The sequence below is a fragment of the Sycon ciliatum genome, chromosome 1, assembly GCF_964019385.1.
Source record: "Sycon ciliatum chromosome 1, ocSycCili1.1, whole genome shotgun sequence".
Lineage (NCBI taxonomy): Eukaryota > Metazoa > Porifera > Calcarea > Leucosolenida > Sycettidae > Sycon > Sycon ciliatum.
The window spans coordinates 58,858,399-58,883,149 of NC_088643.1; the positions used below are offsets into that span (position 1 = coordinate 58,858,399).

At 48.1% G+C, this 24,751-nt stretch overlaps 1 protein-coding gene and 1 non-coding gene across 4 annotated transcripts; both read left to right on the plus strand.

Moving 5' to 3' along the window:
• Window positions 1-24,751, plus strand: LOC135804611 (tyrosine-protein kinase Mer-like). Of its 3 annotated transcripts, XM_065318521.1 has the most exons (13): window positions 7-502; window positions 7,877-8,088; window positions 8,219-8,477; window positions 9,909-10,109; window positions 10,317-10,446; window positions 13,880-13,989; window positions 14,295-14,402; window positions 15,161-15,238; window positions 16,189-16,400; window positions 17,085-17,191; window positions 18,459-18,618; window positions 20,002-20,138; window positions 23,475-24,751. In XM_065318521.1, the coding sequence occupies exons 1-13, from the start codon at window positions 343-345 to the stop codon at window positions 24,052-24,054; spliced, it is 2,454 nt and encodes an 817-aa protein (XP_065174593.1). In that variant the 5' UTR covers window positions 7-342; the 3' UTR covers window positions 24,055-24,751. The 3 variants fall into 3 exon arrangements, with proteins under 3 accessions (XP_065174595.1, XP_065174594.1, XP_065174593.1); XM_065318522.1 differs by lacking the exons at window positions 20,002-20,138; window positions 23,475-24,751 and adding an exon at window positions 19,567-19,994 and having other exon boundaries at window positions 2-502; XM_065318523.1 differs by lacking the exons at window positions 18,459-18,618; window positions 23,475-24,751 and having other exon boundaries at window positions 1-502; window positions 20,002-20,134.
• Window positions 18,674-18,746, plus strand: Trnak-uuu (transfer RNA lysine (anticodon UUU)). Its single transcript has one exon. It is a non-coding gene; the product is annotated as a tRNA-Lys (tRNA).

Sequence of the window (24,751 nt, forward strand, 5' to 3'; positions counted from 1 at the left end):
GGACAAAATCAAGGAAAAACCTCATCAGTGTCAAGAAAACTGTTGGCCAGGGGTTGGCAAGTATGACTTTATTTTCATAGTCTGTATTTAAAAAAGAAAGAAAGAAATAGTGCTATTCACAAACTCCAGCCACTCAATGTTCATCAAAAATGTTTCTTAGAAGAATGAGAATGTGGATAGTACACAACTCGCACATGCTATGTTCATGTTGTGACTGCCTCTGCCTGCAATTGCCGCCGCCGCCGTCCGTGCTGCTGCTGCTGCTGCTGCTTCCGCTGTCTATGACGTTGTTGTGCTTTAGGGTGTATCGTCTATTAGAGATCTCGGCAACGACATTGGGGCATGGCGAGCAGCAAGAGACTAGCTGAGCTCTTTGTGCTCCTTTCAATGCTGTTCATTGATGGAGCGCATGGTTCTACCGGTGCTATGGTACAGATTTCCCTACCAGACTTCCTTCGCATCCAGCCAACACCAGATCCAGTTGGCTTACACGGGCAAGATAGTAAGGTGCCAAGAATTCTAAACTGTGAGGTGGGGAAGCAGTGGGGGTGCAGGCATATTGCAATTACTACTAATATGAAAACGTGGCTAAGATTACAACTCTCTTATAGGACTATCCAAATGTCGAGTCTCAAGAACCTGAAACTTGGCTAAGACCAACCATTCAGTCGGGAACGACATTTCCCACTCCATTGGCACAACGTATTGTCTTTGACACTAATCTTCATCTACGAAGAATGTCCTGTCGTACCTTGCATTTCGGGTACATTTCACTTCAGCAGGGCTCTGCTGTCATCACAGGGTTTGCGTTGGTGGGCAATCTTCTTCATGAAAGGCCGGGCAAGGTGACGAGGCTGAACAGCAACAGCAGGACAACTTCATGAAAGGCCCGGGCAAGGTGACGAGGCTGAACAGCAACAGCAGGACAACTTCGGGTTCAAGTTTCGGAAATGTCCACCGCAGGTCGAGGAACTTGAGCCTTTTGAGGATGATCTGCTGAGGATGGTGGAGACTGTTGAGTTCAAAAGGATGACGATCACTTTCCCGTCGCGGCTCAGAGATGACATCGCTCACATCCAGGAGTCGAGCGACTTTGGGTTCAAATTTCGGAAATGTCCACCGCAGGTCGAGGAACTTGAGCCTTTTGAGGATGATCTGCTGAGGATGGTGGAGACTGTTGAGTTCAAAAGGATGACGGTCACTGTCCCGTCGCGGCTCAGAGATGACATCGCTCACATCCAGGAGTCAAGCAACATCTCCGTGGCTGCGGACAAGACAAGGAACATACACGCCGTCAAGAAGGACCGCCACGAGAAGATGATGCATGATAATGTGACCAAGAACTACAAACAAGCACCGGAAAATACGTACGACGACATAAATATGGAGGAGGCTAAGAGTGTAGCCAACGCCCATGGATTGGACGAGAGAATGGATTGCATGGCAAAAAAACGCGTACATGACATTAAAGGACCATAAGGACAACTTCAACGACAACCTCTCATGCCGCCTCATCAATCCGGCGAAGAGCGATGTTGGAAAGATATCAAAGGCAATCCTAGTGAAGCAGTGGCGAAGGTCCTACACGGAGGTCCCTACACGGAGGTCCCTACACGGAGGTCCCTACACGGAGGTCCCTACACGGAGGTCCCTACACGGAGGTCCCTACACGGAGGTCCCTACACGGAGGTCCCTACACGGAGGTCCCTACACGGAGGTCCCTACACGGAGGTCCCTACACGGAGGTCCCTACACGGAGGTCCCTACACGGAGGTCCCTACACGGAGGTCCCTACACGGAGGTCCCTACACGGAGGTCCCTACACGGAGGTCCCTACACGGAGGTCCCTACACGGAGGTCCCTACACGGAGGTCCCTACACGGAGGTCCCTACACGGAGGTCCCTACACGAAGGTCCCTACACGGAGGTCCCTACACGGAGGTCCCTACACGGAGGTCCCTACACGGAGGTCCCCACACGAAGGTCCCTACACGGAGGTCCCTACACGGAGGTTACTACACGGAGGTCCCTACACGAAGGTCCCTACACGGAGGTCCCTACACGAAGGTCCCTACACGGAGGTCCCTACACGGAGGTGACTACACGGAGGTCCCTACACGGAGGTCCCTACACGGAGGTCCCTACACGGAGGTTACTACACGGAGGTCCCTACACGAAGGTCCCTACACGGAGGTCCCTGCACGAAGGTCCCTACACGGAGGTCCCTACACGGAGGTCCCTACACGGAGGTTACTACACGGAGGTCCCTACACGGAGGTTACTACACGGAGGTCCCTACACGAAGGTCCCTACACGGAGGTCCCTGCACGAAGGTCCCTACACGGAGGTCCCTACACGGAGGTCCCTACACGGAGGTCCCTACACGGAGGTTACTACACGGAGGTCCCTACACGGAGGTTACTACACGGAGGTCCCTACACGGAGGTTACTACACGGAGGTCCCTACACGAAGGTTACTACACGGAGGTCCCTACACGGAGGTTACTACACGGAGGTCCCTACACGGAGGTCCCTACACGGAGGTCCCTACACGAAGGTCCCTACACGGAGGTCCCTACACGGAGGTCCCTACACGGAGGTTACTACACGGAGGTCCCTACACGGAGGTTACTACACGGAGGTCCCTACACGGAGGTTACTACACGGAGGTCCCTACACGAAGGTTACTACACGGAGGTCCCTACACGGAGGTTACTACACGGAGGTCCCTACACGGAGGTTACTACACGGAGGTCCCTACACGGAGGTTACTACACGGAGGTCCCTACACGGAGGTTACTACACGGAGGTCCCTACACGGGAAGTTTAAAACATAACCACGCACTGACAAGCAATGACTGAAGGAGAGTTGCAAGTTCTTTAACCTAACCGGTTTCTGTGACATGAGTCACTTCATCAGAGGAATGAAGATAAATGACAATATGGAACTCAATATAACCAGAGAACTGGACAGACAGGCGTTGAGTACTGTCGAGTAATTAGTGCGAAAAAAGCAATTTAGCGATTTAGCGCGAAAAAAGCGTGAACAAAGCACGGGGCCGGGGTTGCTTGCAAGGCGAAAAAACAAACACGAGGTTGAGTGCATGGAGGTGAAAATACCTATACCCATCGTGAATGTGATTTCCTAAAACATAAGTTACGCGAAAAGAATTTTGCAGGGTGCGTTGAAGGCTGAGGAGGCCAGGGTGATAGTCAGTAACAAAAACTGTGGGGCAAGAGGCAGAAGCTTGCACAGAGCTAGCTGGAGGTATGAGTTGACAGCTAGCTGGGGTATCACTGAACGCATCGTGGAGAAACCTAGGACAGTAGGAGGGTAACCACGCTTGCGAAGCCTGGTCCAGAAAGCATCACGTATAGCGAGCAGGGAGGTGATCTCACTGTTTGTGTGGTTATAGCGCAGCAATTCAGCTTTAATAAAAGCTCTGAAACATGAGCGGAGGTGGTCGGACGTAAATGGGATGTACAGATAAGTGTTCCTGGGCTTTTGGAAAGTACTGAATGTGAATGTGGATTGATCATTAATAGAGATGATCAATTCAACAAACTCAATACTTTTACTGGGGTCTGACCAAGTAAGTCTGATGGTGTCAAGTTTTGCGTACATGTGCCGTTTGACGGCAGGCAGATTGCTCAGTCTTTTGATGATTAAGAGAAGATCATCAACGTATCGACCGAAGAACTTTATGGTGTTACGGAAGACCGAGAGTGATGTACGCTCATGGACGAAGAGGAAAATATTTGCAACATTAACCGCCATGGGTGTACCCATCGCCATGCCATTCTCTTGGTGATACACCAAACCATCATGCTCGAAAAAATTATTTCTTAACACAAAAGAAGAAAGATCAATGAGCAAGTCTTTCAAGGGGTGATTATTTTCGTCGAGGAACACGTACAGGGCATTGGTTGTGTCTTTCCACGACATACATGTGTAAAGACTTTCGACGTCTGCAGTCAAAAGGAAGCAGTCACTCAAGTCACTCAAGTCATCGTTCGACGGAGTGATCGAACTCTTTACAACATTGTTAGTAGAAGTAAACACAGTGCTTGCTGATTTCATGAGACTCTTTATATGGTAGTCGACATAGCGAGAGGCTGGGGTTGTGCAGTAGCCCTGACACGACACGATGGGCCTGCCTTTAACTCCACAGGGCCCAAGGTGAAATGATCCTGGTTAGCTCCGTTTCGATGGCCTTGACTTCTGGATTGAGGGCAGTGTCCCGGCCAAAGGGGCAAACAATGCGGTATGTTGAGGTGTCCGCGAGCTGTCGGGCGGCTTCGGCGGCAAATTCATCGGAATTCTGGATAGCTGTGCCCAGATTTTTGTCTGCGTCACGGACAATGATACGTGGATCCTGTCGCAGTGACAGAACAATATCCTGCTGGGCTCTGGTGGTGTTTCCACGTCGTGGCTTGCAGGCGTCGCGCAGCCGCTGCTTCACTAGCACATCCGCCGTGATCGACTGGTTCGAGGGGCTGGAGGAAAAGCAAAACTGCGTTTTTGTATGTTTTGATGTCGTGGAGTTTTACCTGTCAATCTCGGAGGAGCTGTTATTGACACCGTTGCAGTTTACCAGAGGCTTCACGTCGGTGTCCTCGGAGGATCAGGAAACAATCCTCCACGCAAGGAAATATCTGCTATTCGGCCTTTGGAAAGAGTGGATGAAGACTAGAAGCGGAGTATTTGATGTTAAAATGGGATGCTATGACGGTGCTGACGTGTGTGAGTTGGTCGGCACGCTAGCCCTTGCCAAACTATCTGAGGTGTACAACGGCAGTGACATTGGACTCTACCGTGACGATCGGTTGCCAATGTTCAGGAATGTGTCGGGACCGGAGGTTGACAGGATCAGGAAGGTCATGACCAAAATCTTCAACAGCCTAGGACTCAAAATCACCATCCAGGCAAACCTCAAATCAGTCGACTTCATTACACTGGACCTACACACTGGCAACTATCGTCCATACCGGAAGCCCAACGACCGGCCACTATAATCCATCACCAATCCAACAACCCACCAATCATCATCCAGGATTGCATTCTTCCATCAGCCGACGACTAACGGACATATCAACGGATCAAGAGACATTCTAGGACGCATCTCAACTTTACAATAATGCACTCAGAGACAGCGGATACAATGAGACCGTCCAGGTCTTGAAAGAACGGAAGAGTGGGAGAAAGAAGAAAGAAGAAACAAAGGAGTCGACACCGGAGCATTACCTGGTTTAACCCACCGTTTAGTAAGAATGTGTCTGCGAACATCGGTCAGCGATTTCCACAACTCGTCAACAAGCACGTTCACAAAGGATGCAAGCTCTACAAGATATTCAGGGACACACTAAAGTACAGTTACAGTTGTATGCCAAATGTTGCCACCATCATCAAACAGAACAATAGTATCCTCCGCAGCGACCACCACCAGAAGACCGAGGATGTGAGAACCTGTAACTACCGTGTCAAAAGTGATTGTCCCTTGGAAGGAAATTGTCTAACATCGAGCATTGTGTACCGGGCACTTATGCCTGGGAGAGACATCAAGGAGTACACCGGATTAACGGAAGGGACATGCAAGACAAGATTCAATGGTCATCAGCATACCATTCGCCACCGGAAGCGTGAGACCTCAATGACACTGTGTGGGGGGGGGGGGGTAGGAGGAGTTTGAGGGGTCATAATGTGAGACATTTGGCACAATACTGACAAATTATACTGCGGCATGCAGTGGCCTGACAATTAGCTCTATCTAGTCTTGGATGCACTGACCAACAGCCTTCCAACTTGAAAGATTCTTGGTTAACCCTTTGGTGCCTGACTGAATTTTAGATTTTTCGTAGTTTTGGCTCAATTTTTTGGAAAGCCTATATCTCCGCAACCGTTTAGATGATGTAGCGACAAAAGTATGTATTCTGAATGGCAAGACACAGCAAGATCCGATTTTTGAATTTTCAAGTCAGAAAAATCTACAAAAGGGTCAGGGTACTGTGCTGGTCCAAGAACATCTTGGTCGCCAACACCACTCAGCACGCCGAATCCACTACCTCGTCCACGGCCTCCGCCACAGCCTCCGCGCCACGCACGCCACGATCAGCTGTTCGATCAGCTGGCTGAGCTCGACCAGCGCCGCGAGCAATTCCTCCGCGCAGCGTGAGCGGAGCACGTCCACGAACTGGCTGCGCTTGCCCTCGCCCTACAGCTTCTTGAAGCTCATCGTCGGAAATTTTATCCTCATCTGAAGAGCTGCCATTCTCACCGAAAACCAAATCATCGTTGAGTCGGTCTTCCTCATCTGATGACGGCAGGTTTCCGTCAGAGAAAAGAGCGTCAGATTATTCACCATCGTCGTCTTCTGATTCTTCTTCTACAGGGGCATCATCGGCCTCCAGCTCTTCAAACAACTCAAGCGCTCCTGCAACATCCATGACGGAGGTCAGCTGTAGTAGCCATGAACTGTACTAGTCGAAAACGAAGCGAAACAGCAACGCTTTGTTCATGTTGCGGGACGCGTGCGTAGGCTGCCACGCTCGATTGACTTCCGCTGATCTGCGCGATCGTCGTTGATCACGACTCGACTTTTTCAAATGCAACCCCCCTACTTTCTCTACTGCTATCTGCAGGCCAGCTACTGAAGGGTCTCTGTACAAAAAATCAGGCACCTGTGATGTACGTGACTGGCTCTGTGCTCGATTTTAGTAAGCACTGTCAGCATAGGTCGAAATCGACCTACTGGCACCTAAGGGTTAAGGAACAAGTTTGGAGTGGGACATGATAGAGACAACTGTCATGTCATTGAATGTAGGTACTATCCGTCAGTATACTGCCAAATGCCCGGATCACCGTTATGACTGCACAGCATCATTGCAATAAATTGGCTAGCAACCACTCATTACCAGTAAACTTAGTTCATTCCTTCTTAAAATATTGCAAGATTTTCATGTCATTTTCGATCAGACAAACCTCATGGATTATCAGGTGAACGTTCTCTGCGATCCCGAGGACTTTGGCATGTCAAATTTCACTTCTTGCAGACTGTGAACTTCGCAAACTTCAAGTAGTGGCATTAACCCAGCCTTCGTCCAAACTTCAATTGCAATAACATTGGAAACTAGAAGTTGGTTGCTCCAACGAGGAACAAACACACACTTCCTGCCGAATTTGACACTTGGCAGACTGATGACTGCCATCCGGAGCACGCGAGGAGCATGTCGCACCTTCCACTCGGCAAACCTGCAAGAAAGCACCACTCCCTGCTCAATACACAGTGCTTTGGGGAAATTCACCCCTCATCGCCTGGCGATGGTCACCTGGTGATGGTTTTGCCTGGAGAGCACTATATAAGTGGTGCTTTTCAGGCACAATCTTCCTCGGCCTACTCAAGCTCAACTGATGAGGGGTTAATTCCCCGAAGCACTGTGTATTGAGCAGGGAGTGGTGCTTTCTTTCAGGTTTGCCGAGTGGAAGGTGCGACATGCTCCTCGTGTGCTCCGGATGGCAGTTGTGAGTCAGTCAAGTTCGACAGGAAGCATGTGTTCCTTGCTGGAGCAACCAAGTAGTTCATCACCAAAAACCGCCAAAGTTGCAACTTCTAAATTAGAAACTAGTTTCAATTTATAAGAAGCAAGCGTTTCTTGTCACAAGCTTCACTCAATTGCAGTGAATCCTCATGTCCATCTCACATGCAAGATCTCCTTTCTTTCTTTCTTTGGGGGGGGGGGGGGGGGATTATCTGTGCTGAATCGGGTAAACAACTTTCATTGCCCCCCACCTAGATTAGATGAATTTGCTTACACATGCAGCTTACCAAGGGCACTGAATCCTATTTGTCATGCGTTTGATTTCTAATTTTCTATCCAGGCACACTTCATTTCCACGATGTGGTACTCAGCACAAAGACATCATCCAGCTGCAGAAAGCTGAACGTCATGCTAAGTGATCCGGAGAGCAGAGGAGACTCGTGGACAGCATGCTGGAGCTCCCGCGGGCCATTTCAACTGACTACACTGAATGTGACAGCGCCCGCACAGCTTGCCCGGGGTCTGCGCCAGTCACTGGACTTTGCATTGGTCGTAAGCTCATTGATTAATCCCGGCAATTTACTTGTATATCTTTTCCAAAAGCTGAGACGATCATGCTTTTCCGTGGCATGAAATGCTTTGCTGTTGCTTCGGATCTGTTCTTCCTGTTGAATTATCTTAGAAGGAACATGGAAGTGAGGTGCTAGTTGCCTTAGTTGTGGACACGAAGACACCGAGCGCAACGGACATCAACTGGTCTGTACAGTCTACACGTGGGCACTCCCACCACATATCTGAGCTAGAAAAGTACCTGAAGAGGAATAATTGGAGTGTTCCTGAGGAAGCTATTCAATTGAGTCGCTCACATGCCTTCGCAAGCATTTCTGGACACTTTCTATCTTTCAGGGCCTCCACGCCTGATGGGACCAACCCAGAGTTTGGTAAGATGATGTAACGAACTTTGGTGATATTCTAACTTTCAAATTTGCCAAAGTGTTCCACAAATAGTAGCAAGAGCATATAAGCTCCCAAGAGTGTGCAACTCCTGATACCCTTTCTATGGGGTTTGCCGACGGCGAAAACTCACATCACGTGGTGTGGTGTCGCAGCTGTACGTTTCCAGCTGTACGTTTCCAGCCCGTTTAGCGAGTAGCGGAGTAATACTAAAAGCACTCCCTGACAGAAACTCACTGCAACTATGCAACTCGCTAGCATAATCATGGCAGATTTTCGGATTGCGCACGCTATCCTTTGTTGTACAAAGTACAAAACATACCTGAGACGCGCGATGTGAGTTTTCACCGTCGGAGACCCCATAATGCAGAGTTGCACACTCTTGGGAGCTTATTTACTCCAGTGTGTTTCCCCTCCCAATCTTGCCTGGATATGCAATTCTACAGGATTTTCCTGCCAAGCCAATGGTTGTATCACATGGTAGTAACTGACTCTGGAGGATAAGATGCCACAGAGTATCCTAGATTGCTGGAGTCTCGGGATGAAACTCTTTTGCAAGTACAATTCTGCTCAGTGCTGTTTAGACTGTACTTGCAAAAGAGTTTCATCCCGAATACAGGTAAATGCTTGCTCTCATTGTTTGCACTTTCTTCAGCCATGCCAAGACTACAAACGAAGTTGTACTCAAAAACGTATGTGGCTACATTTGTCTTAATTTTGGTCGCCAGTTAGATGGAGTTTTGAGCGGTGCAAGCAGAAATACTAATAATATTTCCTGGGAAATTCTAATTTCTCCCTTTCGTCCAAAGAATGTTCATTCATTGTAATGCAGGACTAAACGGCGATATATCTAACCTTTCACTACGTTTCAACCTCAATGGGCAATTGTTCAGCCAGGCAAGCTGCCTTTCTTCGGACTTGGACGAAAGTATTCACCGATTAACTGTTCTACGTACACACTGTCACAGTATAATAACGTGACTATGACTGATAAGTGCAAGCACGTAGCAGTGCTGTGCATACGAGTAACACATGTACTCAAAGGTTCATTTGAGTTGAACTTGTGACATTCGTTCGCTGGAGAATGAATACCGTCCGAACCTTTGAAGCTTTGTCCTGACACTACTCGACACTGCTGCTCGTTACACAGTGTATGATGGACAAGCCGGCTTGCAAGAATGCAAAGTATTGATTCTACGTACATACATGCAGGGACAGGGAGCTGTTTGCTGAGGAGAGGTCACAAACCAGTGCAATCAGCCGTGCACGATCTCTGAAACAGTATCTTGTCTCTGCTGAGCTCTGACACGGAATCTTGTCTCTGCTGAGCTCTGACACGGAATCTTGTCTCTGCTGGTCTCTGACACAGATCTGCATGATGTCGAGCATTATCTTGTCTCTGCTGATCTCTGACACAGATGATCTGCCATTTCAGCTGATGTACTCCTGTACCTGCAACTGCACGCTAGATGTATCTGCTAAACTCAACATTTCCCTCTTCCTGCTGGAGCCGACTAGAAACCCAGAGAGGGAGTACACACACAGCGAGAATGTCATTCCTAAGCATGTGCAGCTGTATCTCTCAAATTACACATTCGATGTCAACCTGGTTTGTAAAGGTACATGCAGTTTTCTGGAGTCTCATCTGTATGTTCCTGTGCTTTTTTTGTTGTTGTACACATATGCTGCTGTTGGCAGTGCTACTGCTGCTGCTGCTGCAGGTGGTGGTGGTGGCGGTGGTGGGGGTGGCGGCGGTGTTTCTGGTTGCTGTTATTCCTGGCTCTTTACACAATTCTGCTCGTACTCCTTCTGGTTTGTGTATCAAGGCCAGCCATTGCCGATCAAGTCGCACACAGACAGCAAGGTATACAACAATAGCCTGGCTATCGGTTTGCCCATTATCTCACTGGTTGCTGCCGTCATCTTGTACAAGGCAGGGATAGTCATTTTTCAAAGGTAAGACGCAGGCAAACGGCTGCTGCAAGTAGGTAGAACCAGGCAGCTACAGAACACCAACACACCAACACAACAGTATCACATGATGTGCATGTTGCTGGATGCATAGACGTACATGTATGATACTCCATCTCTGGACAGCTAGCTGGTTCGACCTCGCTAGGTCTCCTCAGCGGAGCTCACGTGATGCATGTATATGTGTATTATGTTGGACTCAGTACGTAGACGGGTCACTATAGGTAGTCCGGTCACTATAGGCAGTCGGGTCACTATAGGCAGTCCGGTCACTATGGTCAGTCCGGTCACTATGGTCAGTCGGGTCACTATGGCCAGTCGGGTCACTATGGCCAGTCTGGTCACTATGGCCAGTCGGGTCACTTTGGCCAGTCGGGTCACTCTGGGCATTCGAGTCACTATGGGCATTCGGGTCACTATGGGCAGTCGGGTCACTTTAGGCAGTCGGGTCACTTTAGGCAGTCGGGTCACTATAGGCAGTCATGAGTCCGGTATGTAGTCATGAGTCCGGTATGCAGTCAGGAGTCCGGTATGCAGTCAGGAGTCCGGTGTGCAGTCAGGAGTCCGGTATGCAGTCAGGAGTCCGGTATGCAGTCAGGAGTCCGGTATGCAGTCAGGAGTCCGGTATGCAGTCAGGAGTCCGGTATGCAGTCAGGAGTCCGGTATGCAGTCAGGAGTCCGGTACGCAGTCAGGAGTCCGGCACGCAGTCAGGAGTCCGGCACGCAGTCAGGAGTCCGGCACGCAGTCAGGAGTCCGGCACGCAGTCAGGAGTCCGGTACGCAGTCAGGAGTCCGGTACGCAGTCAGGAGTCCGGTACGCAGTCAGGAGTTCGGTTCGCAGTCAGGAGTCCGGTTCGCAGTCAGGAGTCCGTTACGCAGTCAGGAGTCCGGTACGCAGTCAGGAGTCCGGTACGCAGTCAAGAGTCAGGTACGCAGTCAGGAGTCTTGTACATGTATGCACTCTGAATCCTGTAAACAGTCCGATGATGTGCCCCTAGGCGTCTATAAGCAGTAGACGCAGGAGTCCGGTACACAGTCAGGAGTCCGGTTTGCAGTCAGGAGTCCGGTACGCAGTCAGGAGTCCGGTACGCAGTCAGGAGTCCGGTACGCAGTCAGGAGTCCGGTACGCGGTCAAGAGTCAGGTACGCAGTCAGGAGTCTTGTACATGTATGCACTCTGAATCCTGTAAACAGTCGGATGATGTGCCCCTAGGCGTCTATAAGCAGTTGAATCCCCAGTATGCAATGGAAGTCCTACCTACAAACACCACGAATAGATAAAACACGGCACTTCTGTTCTACGATTACATGTGCTGGGTACAGTCAAATGGCGTGTTTGGCTGTTTGGCTGTGAATGCAGGGACAATTACCGTAATCTCGCGCATTTAGGGACATGTTCTTATTATTGGATATAAGAGCACTCTTGCTTAAAAGAACATGCACTTATAAGTGAATGAAAATCACAAAACCACACGAGGTTCATCATGGTTCCATTGTACTGGCATTCACCAATTATATGCATACTTGCACATGTACATGTCAATGCAATGTTTGTCTCTCGCATATAAGTCCATGGTCTTATAATCGAACGAAAACGCACTTACTGGTGGATAGTTTGGATTTTCTCTTTCGCGCTGCTAATGTTCTGTCATTGGAGTCCAAGTGCCAAGCCATACTCATTGCCTTGCTCTTCTTTGTAGGGTCAGGAAGTCACCAAACATGCAGGGCTTACCACAAAGTAGGAAAGGCTGTGGGATTCAAAGCGATATGTTCCAAAGCTTACTAGTATTTTTTCAAGTACCGGTGCTATCGGTTTCTGTAGTCTTTGATGATGGTCATCGTTGAGGCTCTGGCTTCTGGTGATCAGGAGAGCAGGCAGGACCAGTACCAACTTGAATGCCTTGAAGCAGAAGAAAAGCCGAGAAGTTAAAATCGTACCAAGTAGCTGTTGCGATACGGTGCTACACAAAAGTAGCTTGTATTTGTACCAAAGGTCTATTGCCACGCGGATGTTTCTTTCCTTGCCGAGAGTTAGCTGGCCTCCACGCTCCGCCAGGTTCCGAATTACCAAAAAATGTCCAATGACTACTACTGTAGTAACAGGTGGTGGTGGTATCATTTCCATTAGCTTCAGCTCCGCGAGCCAAAGACTCCAACACAGCAAACTGTTGTACTTGTACAATGCCATGTAGCTGCTCTTCCTTGAGAAGGACGATGATGTGGTTGAGTGTTGCTGGACTGTTCAAACTATCCTGCACAGTCCATGGTTGGTGGATGGAATGAGCGCGTGATCTTTCCGAAAATCCCAACCGACAAAAACTCAGACTGCGTTTTAGAAATGTTTCAACTTTCGACTTTCTACAGGGAAAGTCGCACGAGCTTGGCGGATTCATCAAAATATAACTAGATCATGAGTTCGGCTCCCTACTGGACCTCCGACTGTTTATAGGAGAATGACTGCCAATTGAGTCTAACATATATGATACAGATATGGATCATATGATCGACATGTGATACTGTGTTGCAAAGATCGGAATTGCGACTCGGCTCCTGCAATTCCTGGATATTCCACTTTGCGCCAGACCATTGTCGTTTGGCTGAAAGACGGTATGATGACAACTGTGATAAGTTGCCTCTTATTCAGAATCCGAAGAAAATAGAAAGCTTCTGCATTCCGAATTTTGAGAGTCGACAGAGCAATAGAACTTTCAGGGAAATTGAAGGGAAAAACTTCAAAGAGTTGAGTGTAAAGTTTTTTTCCGGTTCCTGTTTTTTTTATACCTATTTCACCTGTGCCTGCGGATGCCATTTTAGTTGCCCGTGATGACCACGTACTTAGTATGCTTAGTATGCAGGAATAGAGAAATTGAAAAGAGCTTTCCAGATTGAGGAGGCTCGCTTGCTGAAATTCAGAATCTCCATATTCGACTCGAGACAGAAAGGTTTCAACATACGAAATGACAGACCTTCCTAATGGTTAAGAGAAAGGAGAAAATGTTACGTTATGTCAACCGTAGTTTGTCCAACACTATAAGCAAGATATTGTGGGGCCAGAAGGTGCAGCAGTTAGCACAGTACTGACCGACGTGGTACTGACATTCAACGACCTGCCAGGGGATGTTAAGCTCTATCTATAGGGGACAAACTATGGATAACACTTTTAAAACATTTTGGTCCTTTCCTTTAATTTTAATCCCTGGCTCTCCATCCGAGACCTTCCTATGTATACGTAAGGTTGAGGGAGTTGAAAAATCAACTGTCACAACCAGGGCTCGACTGAACCAGGAACCCTTGCTTATGGCCACTGATGCTCTACCACTAAGCTAGGGTGTAATCGTCATCCAAGCAGCCAAGCAGCGACCGCTCAACATTTTCTTATGGTGTTCTGCTTTGTATGTTAAACATGTTGCGCCATTCAGAGTGAGGGCAAAGTCAACACCCGCGGCACCTAGCGAGGAGGATAATACAGATAACATCAACAACAGGCTGCGACAGAACACAGTGGAGAGCGATACTCTCACTGCTGAAGGTATGGATGAGGGCCCGGGTCGGTACAGGAGGTTGGAAACATTGGAGGGCTTCCATGGGAGGGCAGATGATGGGTATAGTGCTTACACTGTACATTTTGCTGTGGATAAAGTACGCTTTTTGCCGAAGACCTTTTATATCATATCCAGTCATTTTACTTCAGATATGGAGACTTCGGCTTTAAGTACATAAAGTGACTTTTCAAGTTCCTTAGAGGTGCATGTAGGTTATATCAAAGCTTCATCACTGCAGTACAGACAACCCTTCTCACTGATGCATTGCCGGGTGCACTATACTGCTGCGCAGGAGCAGACCAACAGGCTGTCAATGACTTGCTCCAGCACTGGATACCTCTACTGAAGAATGTACTCCTCAAATCCTCAGAGATCAGCATCGGCAATGAGATAGGAGTTGGCAAGTACTAGTATCCATGGATTTGTATACTTTGAAGCACTGTGCTCTGTAGCTGTGCAGGCAGACATGTTGCAATAGAGTGGATTGTGCATGTGCACTGTTATGATGATGGTGGTGCGATTACTCTCTCTCTCTCTCTCTCTCTCTCTCTCTCTCTCTCTCTCTCTCTCTCTCTCTCTCTCTCTCTCTCTCTATCTATCTATCTCTCTCTCTCTCTCTCTCTCTCTCTCTCTCTTTCTCTTTCTCTCTTTCTCACACACACACACACACACTCTCTCTCTCTCTCTCACTCTCTCTCTCTAACTATGTCTCTCCCCCCCCCCCCCAACACGCAGTCCACCTTGCAGCTAACTTACTATGGCAATGGATGAGTGCTCATGCCATCATCATCAGTGGAATACCAATCTTATTGGTTTAGGTTTGGGATACAGGTGCGGATGCACAATCAAAGAGCGTGCAACTAGCATCATTGGTATATACGACAGCAGAATCTCACATGACACGATCAATCTTGCAGTACCCTGATTCCCATTCGCACAGAGCCCATAGTTACTCAGCTCGCATGATGTGAAACATCTGTTTGTGAATATGCACGCACTCGCACGTTTTATCGTTATCACATGTTTTGGTTTTAGAGGGTACGTGCCTCCCAGGATCTGGATAGCTGCAGGGTTTGGCCCGAATCTGCAAGTTCAATTGGTTTTTAAACTAAATCCATTCTGTTTCTGAGGCAGAATCTTCTTTTCTTATGTACACAGGTGCATATGGACGTGTTACGGCGGGCTCCGTTATGAAAGGGCGGCAGACAATGACCGTTGCTGTGAAGACACTAAAAGGTATAGTAATGACTAATGAGACAGTCTATTAGAGCACGATTTCAATCAGCAGTACCACATGGCAGACCGTCTAACTGCCCTGTAGCACTTTGAGCTGAACCGACTAGCATTGGGGTGAAGCATTTGTGATTGTTCATATTATGGCGGACAAATGTCTTTTCAGGTGTGCAAGAATGGACTCGGATGGAGAGCGAAGGGTAAATTTATAGAAAAGAAAAAAGGCTGTTAGCCAGTTAGTTGTAGAACGTCAGTACCGTCGGTCAGTGTCAAGCAATGTGATCGCATGAGCTGATTGTTAAATAACTGGTGGTGTTAGTGGACAATATAGCGTAACTTGCAGTTTATTGGTCCCTTTTTTTCTTTACTACAAATGTCTTTGTTTACATTATACATGGTCTTTGGCATGGTGATAAGGTCGGACAGCCTGGCATGGTGATAAGGTCGGACAGCCTGGCATGGTGATAAGGTCGGACAGCCTGGCATGGGTGCTTGCCATGACATACCAACTGTGTGGTATGTTGACATGTATTTGCCATTTGTTAGATCTCACCCTTGCCCAAACATTTCAAACTACTGACTAGGTAGTACTAGATTTGCTGCTTGCATTAGTCACATCATAGCATATTACAGTCCATTTCAAAACTATAGACGCGTACCTAGGCAAAAACCGTTATGCCAGCATCTATACCACATAAAATCTGTGATCACTTTGTGCATAAATTTTTCCAAATTGGGCGTCTCTTATCCAATCCTTTAGAAACTATATGAGAGTAATTGTGGAGCGATCCTGAGCAATATTCCGAAAACTATTCTCAAAAAGTTCCAGCCAAATTTGAAATATTTCAAAAACCCTACGCGTCTATAGTTTTGAAATGCACTGTAGGCACATCATAGCATATTAGTCACATCATAGCATATCATGTCCTGTCCCCTGTGGGTACCAACTGCAGCTGTGAACAGCATTGAGGATGTGGACAACTTTCTATCGGAGGCTCTCATCATGCAGAACTTCCACCATCCAAACATCGTGGGCCTGGTCGGCGTGTGCCTGCGCCTGAGCGGTCCTCCTCTGGTCTGCCTGGAGTACATGGCTGAGGGTGACCTAAGGTCCTATCTGCAGCATCTGAGCAAGTCCATCAGCCTAGAAGACATATGGAGCGAGGTGAGATATACATTATCACCGACCGACCGTCCCCAGCAGGGCACTGATTACATACCAGCGGGGCACTGAGTGCATACCAGCATCATGCGTGGACTCTTCGCCTGACGGCAACATTGCACCATGGCGCCATAAGACATTCCAGCCCTATATTGGTGTGTAACCAGGAAAGGATTACTCACAGACAACGTGGCCCGGCCTACATACACGGAGGTGAATTTTTGGACATTGGGCAGACCTGCATGGCGCAGTCGGCAGCATGGCCGTTTTCAGATGCCAGTGTTTAAAGCTGACATTGAAAACCATTTGAACTCTGCACACAACAAAAGCAGAAGCAATCGTCGTGTAACCACAAACCCACAAACTGGCACAAAGTAACTAACTACTACTGCCGTGGACATGGAAATCCGGCTTAATGACCAGGGCCGGCGCCCTCGGTGCGTACAGAACGTTGCATGCGGTGCACATGTTGATCATATGCATACTCACGGCTGCATGGCCAGCGCCATGGCATGGGGCCGCTTAGCCTCGGACTGGATTTTCATGTCCACAACAGTAGTATGGGCATGCATACACTGCCACCCCTCATCTCCCCCTCCATCTCCCAGTTGAATTCAATCCATCATAGTCATCAAAATTGTGCCGTATTGCAGCGTTGTTGGTTCTGTATTTCATCCCACTGCTCAGGACATTACCAGACTGCTGGTAACATTCTGTGTGCAGATTGCCTGCGGAATGTCCTATTTGGAGTCGAAAGGGTTCATTCACCGTGACTTGGCCGCCAGGAACTGCATGTACGTACATGTATACAGCACTTACATGATGATGTAGTGTACGGAAATACAGTAGAGCACTCTTTCAAGCTGCCCCGACTGACCCTGATTGTGTGATTGTATGTATACGATGTGTATGAAGTTCATACCACCACGATGGTGACAAGCAAAACTCAACCTCACGAATGAAGCAGAGTCGTGTTCACAGCAAAGGCCGGGGTTTATATAGTGCAAGTGCAGCGCAACCCCATGTAGGTCGGCCGTTGTACTTGTCGCCACTGTAGAGAGCACGGTAGAGTCTCTAATACAGCATCAGTAGTCAACATTGGGTACATTGGGTACAGTAACGTGAGTACTGGAGCGTGCTACGAGTGAAATCTCGTTTTCACGTTCAGATGCGTGGCCACTGAGACCATGAGTTATCGACACCGCAGCCGTGGCATGTGGTCCTGCAGCACCAGTGTAGTTTTATCTTGAGTAGTGCCAACCGCAGGCTTGGCTTCTATGTTGGGAACAAAGGCCCGTGCTCTTCCCCCTGTTTCGAATCGGTATAGTCTCTTTTCTCTTAGTTTCCTAGGCTCCGATCGTTAGAATCCCGTTACCTGCTAACAGTTTCTTTTGCACATCTATGTTTCGCTTCCGTAACCTTGCATTGGCACATCCAGGGTACCCTGTAAGAAGGCCTGGAGCGGGATTCACAGAAGTTTTTTTGCGATGCGACGCGATTTGCGACGGACGCGTGCGATGCGAACTCGTGAAATACCATTCACAGAAGAAGTCAGTGATGCGACAAAGTCTTGCTGATTTGGCTACATCACCATGATATTCGCGCAGTTTGATACAACTTGTACAAATTTATAGGCAACTCTTGAACCTTTGTACAACTTTGCTGTAGAAAAGATCAAAATCGTACGCCAAATCGCTTGTCGCATCGCATCGCAAAAGTTGAGCCAAGCTCAACTTCTGTGATGGCCTGCGATGGCCCAGTTGCAGCAGTTGCGTGGGCTGCGATCTGGGGTTTTCCCGGTTTCGCGCCTGTCGCATCGCGTGTCGCATCGCAAAAAAGCTTCTGTGAATCCCGCTTTAGTAGGCCTGTGGGGATTGCTGTTATCAAAAATTGAAAAGAGAGAAGGAAAGAACACAGCACGCTAGTAACCTCGTCCAGTTACAACTCTGCGCACTATGGGATGAGTACTCGTAGTAGTAATGTTGCACTGTTGCACTGTGCACCTGATCGTACAATGAAGTCCTCCACAATATCTGTACTGGCTTTTGAAACTCATTCTAGGCTGAACAACCGGTTGGAGGCAAAGATTGGAGACTTCGGTCTGGCTCGAAGTCTGCACAACCAAACGTATTATCGAATTAGCACAACACGCTGTCTGCCGATCAAGTGGATGGCACTTGAAAGCTTGGTGAACCAAGTCTTCTCGGAGAAAAGTGATGTGGTAAGGGAATGTCAGTGAATACCGTATTGCTGTTGCCTGCTGCAGTCTCCATGTAGCCCGGTTAGCTCAGTTGGTAGAGCATCAGACTTTTAATCTGAGGGTCAAGGGTTCAAGTCCCTTATCGGGCGGCGCATTTTCTTTTTTTTGTTTTGCAGTTACAGCTTTCCAGGAGCTTTATAAATTGTTATTTTGCTTTTCTGTAACCATGGCAGCTTTCGATTTGTCGAATCCCGATGAATATCCAAAGGATTGGTCGGATTTGGGCATGTTGAATCTATCATTCCAGATCAGGATTGGACGGATTTGAATCACAGGAATCCGCATGACCAAGCCGGATTGCTTGGATTGCTCAGGTTTTCCCCGCTATCGATTGTCTCCCCATTTTGGAAAGGAATGGATACATAGTATAGGAAAGTTGGCTGCTCCCCACGCCGGAGCTCGTGCTTTCCCGCCGACTTGACAGCCAGCAACTTTCCACCAAATTTGCAACCACTATCTCGAATGGATATGTTCCTGGTAGTTGCAGTTTTGTTTTCCACAGCCCCTTGTGCGATGGTCTGTCAAAGAGTATGAAAAATTACCCCGTTATAGTTTTCTCTAGCAAGAGATTGCAGCCAGCTTGGTTTGGTGACTGCTGCCTGCTTAATTTTCTGCACATCGCCATAGTCACTGTTTTGTAACGGCACATGTGCCATCACAATCCTCAAGCTAAGCGCTGCTCAATTTGTTCGTGTGAATCATCCGACTACTAGTAACCTAATCTGAATCCCGATTTGACAAATCGAACCCCCCCCCCCCCCCCCAACATAACTTAGTATGAACCAAAGAAGGTCATACCGGTGGAATTTTCTTGCCTATTGTTGCATTTCACCAAGAGTGTACAACTCCACAGCTGGTCGCATCCATTGCTTCTTTTGCTGATGTCAACTTTCCTTGGGGCCTTCATAGAATCCACGACTCGTGTGATAGTCAGTCGGACTGAGTTTTCTGCATCCGCCGGAACACCACCAGGTCCACCAGGTCCACCAGGACCACCACCCTCAGGGAACAATGCAGATCCTAAAGCGGTGGGAGGTGAGTAGACCAGACCCACCGCCAAAGTGGTCAAAGGCAGTAAATCCCACTCGCTGCATCCATGCTACCCTCGTGCCAGACCACGAGTCCCCAGTTGACTGTCATGCAGCGGATGGAGTGGTGACAGTAGCAGTGGCGGAGGCGAGGTGCGGGTGGTATTGTACTGGAAACATTTACTCATATCAGCAACATTATTCATACTTTGAACTCAGGTGCATTTGAACTTGGGTATTTTATGGGTCAACCACTCAACGTACTGCTTGAACTTTTGTTTAACGCGACATTTTTATTTTTTGATGTCCTTCCCAGTGGTCATTTGGAGTCCTTATGTGGGAGATCTTTTCCCTAGGACGCGCACCATATCGTAGCATCCTCAATGAGAATGTTCGACAGTACTTGGAGTTGGGAGAGCGTCTAACACGGCCCGAACGGTGCCCAGAATTTGTGTGAGTATTGTATCAACAAGAGCAATGTTTCTTCGGGAGGGGGGAGGGAGCAGTGGGTGAATGGGATGAAAGGCGCTGGATCACTAGGATGCAACATAATTTCAGCACAGTACAAGTACAATTCCCTTTATAATAGCGACTTCAGTCCAAAATTCTAATATTTGAATTAGGGCCAGCAAATTACACGACTGGAAAGAGAAACCTCTGCAGAACACATACAGAAAATTTTTATGGGTATATCTTGTCCCAAACCGGAGTTATGAGGCCGCAAAGTTGGTATGCAATCGTCAGAGGCCATGTATGCAACTGTATGCAGAGCGATGGCACAAAAGTGGGTTTCTTGGGCCTCATGCATACACCATGAACGTATGCGCGATGTGCGGGTTTGGTGTTGTTGGAGAGTGACGGAGAAACCATCGTACATGTAGATGTTGGACGGGATGTGCTCTCGGCTTCGATGGATTGAAATAACCACCTCCTGCTCAAGCACCTCCAGAACTTTAACATGAAGAACAATAACGGTTTACAAGCCAAAGTCTGTTCGCTCTGTCACACAGAGCCACTCAAATAGTGCACTGACTCCATAGCCGACTTCAGCCGCTGTGCACAAATTCTTCAAACTGCTAAAACGGCAACGGAGGAGAACCTTACCATGAACCTATCTAAACCAAGTCGAGGACTCTGAACACGATAGGGACTCGGTCATTGACGGGCAAGGTAGCTGAGATGCCGAAAATTTCCTTTGAAAACTAAATATACGGAGCGATATATAAAAAAATCGATGACTCATGACATGCGACACACCGTTGGAAAGCTATTTGTATATGCTTGCCCATCATGTCACGAAAATCGAAGGCGCTGGGCATATGAATAACATGTAGGCAGGTGTAGAACGTCGAGAGAAAAATTGTTCCGTGCACGCCATGCTTGCACCATACATTCGTGCGACGAAGGATTTCTGCCTTTTGGTCACGTGATTGAAGTCGCTATTTATAGCATTGTAAACTTGTCGTGAAATCTTTCAAACGAATTTTGTTGAAATTCTTTCGAGTTACCCTGGCATAGAATTTGACAATGAGCCGTCCCTGGTCTGGCTGTCTTGGTCACATCAACATTCGCTATCCAGCTACCAATTGTTGAACCTGCCAAGTTAACCCTTTACCGTTTTAGGTATTTGTACAGCAAAAACCGACCGTCATTGTTCATGCCGTAACTTTTTAACTTTTTATTTTTCACTTTTATTATGTACAAAATGAGGTGATTCTGAAAGTAAAAACCCTCAGGAATGCGATGCAACAACTTTAGGGTTCACGGCTTGCCACTAAAAGCACCCTTCACGTGCGCCTCCATTTTGGATTATGGACGAGCGCTGTACAGGCCGCGACAGCGCCTATCGAAGTAAAAAAATATCGACTCGAGGTCTAGCCGGAGAGCGTACTTTTTGAATTTTTCCTTGGCTTCAGTGGCTTCACTTCACTCGGGCTTTGCATTTTTCTGACTGACCTGGACTTGATGATGGCGGCGGTGGCGGTCTTGGCGAAAGATCCAGTTCCATCTGAGACACTCTGTCGTCTTTTCTTATCTGCTGAGGCTCTCTGGTTCTGGCAAAGCGCAGCTGCATCGAACCTGACTAGATGTAGCTGCACGTATCCTTTGTTTGCCCTGCAAATCTCGATCTGTTGCTCTTCTTGCTGTTTGGCCGCTGATGCCATGGAAGAAAATAAATATTCTTCCTGTAAAGAGGCCGAAACTGAGCTAGGGCACGTCAAGATATGTAGGGTATACAAAGAAAAAGAAATGTCATGGTCGTTTCAGCAGCTCACGACAGCCAACACGCTCCATCGTCGGGATTGGAAGTATCCAGCACGGCTGTTCCGAGCGCTGCTGCTCTTGTTATTCTTCTTCTTCAGAAATTCTCCACACCTTGTCGGCCAAAGTACGCGCGCGCGTGCACGGAAAATAGATGCGCTGAGCCGTTTCTTGTTCGATTTTGACAAATAATGGCTTGTTGTTTTGCTCTCGACCTTGGCTATCCTTCTACCGTTCAGTATTTTACGGAAACGCAACGGCTCCCCCTGTTTTTTTAGCCGAACTTTGGCCAAAGTTACTGGAAAACCCGGAACTCGTTTGAAAAAATACGAACGGTGGAAGTCTTGGAACGTCTTTCGTGCGTGTGGATTCAAAAATTCAGGCAGTTTGAGCCAACCGTAATGAATCCCGTAGAGTTGAAAGTGAGTGATATTGATGGGAAAATGCGATTTGAGCACTGACCGATTGTGTGGGACAGTATATGCACGCGCCTGTCACGTGCATGATGTAGCTGGCGACGCTAGCATGCCAATCCGTGAACCCTAAACTTTCAAGTCCAGAAACCGAACAGAGATTTCACTATTTGGCACTAATAATTATTTGAATTTATTGCCGATCGGGCAAACTGTTGCAATATGCAATAAATCAGATCCTTGCACTGGAGTGGCTCCCTCAGGTAAGTGGATACCAGGTTCGTTCTCTGGGTGGAATGCAGGAGTGTTACCAGTCACAGCGGTGTCAGCATTGTCCCAAGTACTGCAAATATCGACTAGTGCAGGTTGCACCGCTGGCTGTACATAGTACCTGTGCACCACGACCTCTACCGTGACGACGGCCTATTCCACGGCCGAATCCTCTCTCTCTGCCACGTCCCCTTCCACCACTAGTGGCACTCATCTCAGCGACACTGTTGTCGTCTGTGACATCCATGTCACTCTCGCTGGCGCTGCTTTCACTCGCCGTGTCATCGTCGCGGTCGTCGTCAGAATAAATATTTTCAACAGGATTGTCTGGCTCCACAAACTCATCTTCCCTGGATGAGGCAGCGACAGAGTCGTCAGGAAGGGTCTCCAGAAGCGAAAGAGCTTGCTCCGCGTCCATGGCTTGCACAGCAGGGCAGACAGTCGTGAGGCCAGCTCAAGCAAAAGTCGAAATAATCTGCAGGCAATACCAAAAGTCGCAGGGTACGCACTTTTCCCAAAGCGCATTTTTCAAGTCGCGATTTTCGCGATTTTTTATAATTGCATCACACAAAGAAATTGTCGGCACCCTCTGCGCGTATATCTTGGCTACTAGTAGGGAAAATCCCAGCTCTCTGCGGTGAACCAGTCCAGCGCTGTGCGCATAGAAGTCATCGACCGCGAGCGGTCGAAATTTGTACGCACAAACGGTAAAGGGTTAAACCATGACTGCACCTTGGTACTATGCTTTTCTGGGTGTTGGACTGTGGCAGAGTTTTTACAGTGCGTGCTTATTGAGCACTCCAACTCTGGATTTGATCACAGTTGACTTCTTACACCGCTGCAGGTTCCAGCTGATGCAACAGTGTTGGGTGGTGAATGCCGACGACCGGCCAACTTTTCAGGATGCCAGGTCCTATCTCCTCAACCATCCCAATAGCTGCCTGCAAGCCCACAGCATCATTCAGCTGTCTCGTCAATCCACGATGCATGTCCCATACAGGCGGACAGCTGACCTGGATGTGCGGTGCCCTAGTATTGAGGAAGAGCTGGATTGTAGGGCCGATACTGGCCGCCTGCACGCGTCTTACAATTCAGCGGCATCTCAGATGGAAATGGAAGATGAACATCTCCCAGAGATGCACGAGCGATTGCCACGCGAACCTCAGCGACCGCGAGGCCCCAGCAGTAGCAGTCCAGAGAGCCTGAGCGGATTGGGGAGTGTGTCAATGAGCTCCTCCATGCGTGCAAGCCTACAGCCCAACTGTAGCGCACTGGAGCCAACACGGGAGCAGCTACATGCCAGTGATGCTGCATTGCTGGACACCACAGAACTGAGTGGGCTGGCTCAAAGCTGCTCATTCACGTCCAACACTATCAGCCTACCATTATCTGATCTGCAAGAAGATAATCACATACATGTGTAATATGAACAGTTCGGGCAGCAAAAGCCTTGATCATTTCTGCATCATGGTCTGCATCGTTCCAGTCCGGATCGATTTTCTTTTATCTGCGTACAATCAGCTGCATGTCGCCGGCAGTTGCATGTGCATTGTTTGTTCTCCGTTCTCTTTCCGTTCTAGCCGGAGACAATTCATGATAAGTTAGTAACTTACTACTGCATGTACTAGTATTCCACTTTTGTTTCCTCTTTTCTGTATGTGCTGATAATAGAGGCACCAGCCTGAATATCTGTGTGGGCAGACCCAATTCATAGCTTTGCTCAGGCAGTGAGCAAGAGGACCAGGATTACTGTTGCCGCTTTCTTTATCACGGCATTGCCGTGTACCACTCAATTAGCTTACTTCTACCTTATTAGTATTAGCAAGAGTACATACTGTACTCTTGGTATTAGAGGTATTATATCTGTGTGAGCAGGCCCCTATTCATAGAATTGCTCAGGCAATATGCAAGAGGACCAGAATTATTGTTGGTACATTCATCATCGTGGCATGGCCTTGTGCCGTTCCCTGTTGATCAACTTATCCTATTACTGTATTAGTAGGATAATCAAACCTCTCTGTTTAATTTAATTTATGCCGCAAGTACCATCCAAGTCAAGTGTTCATTTGTTCATGAGCAGATTATATTATTCGAACCATGAAATCCCCTGTTTACACTCTC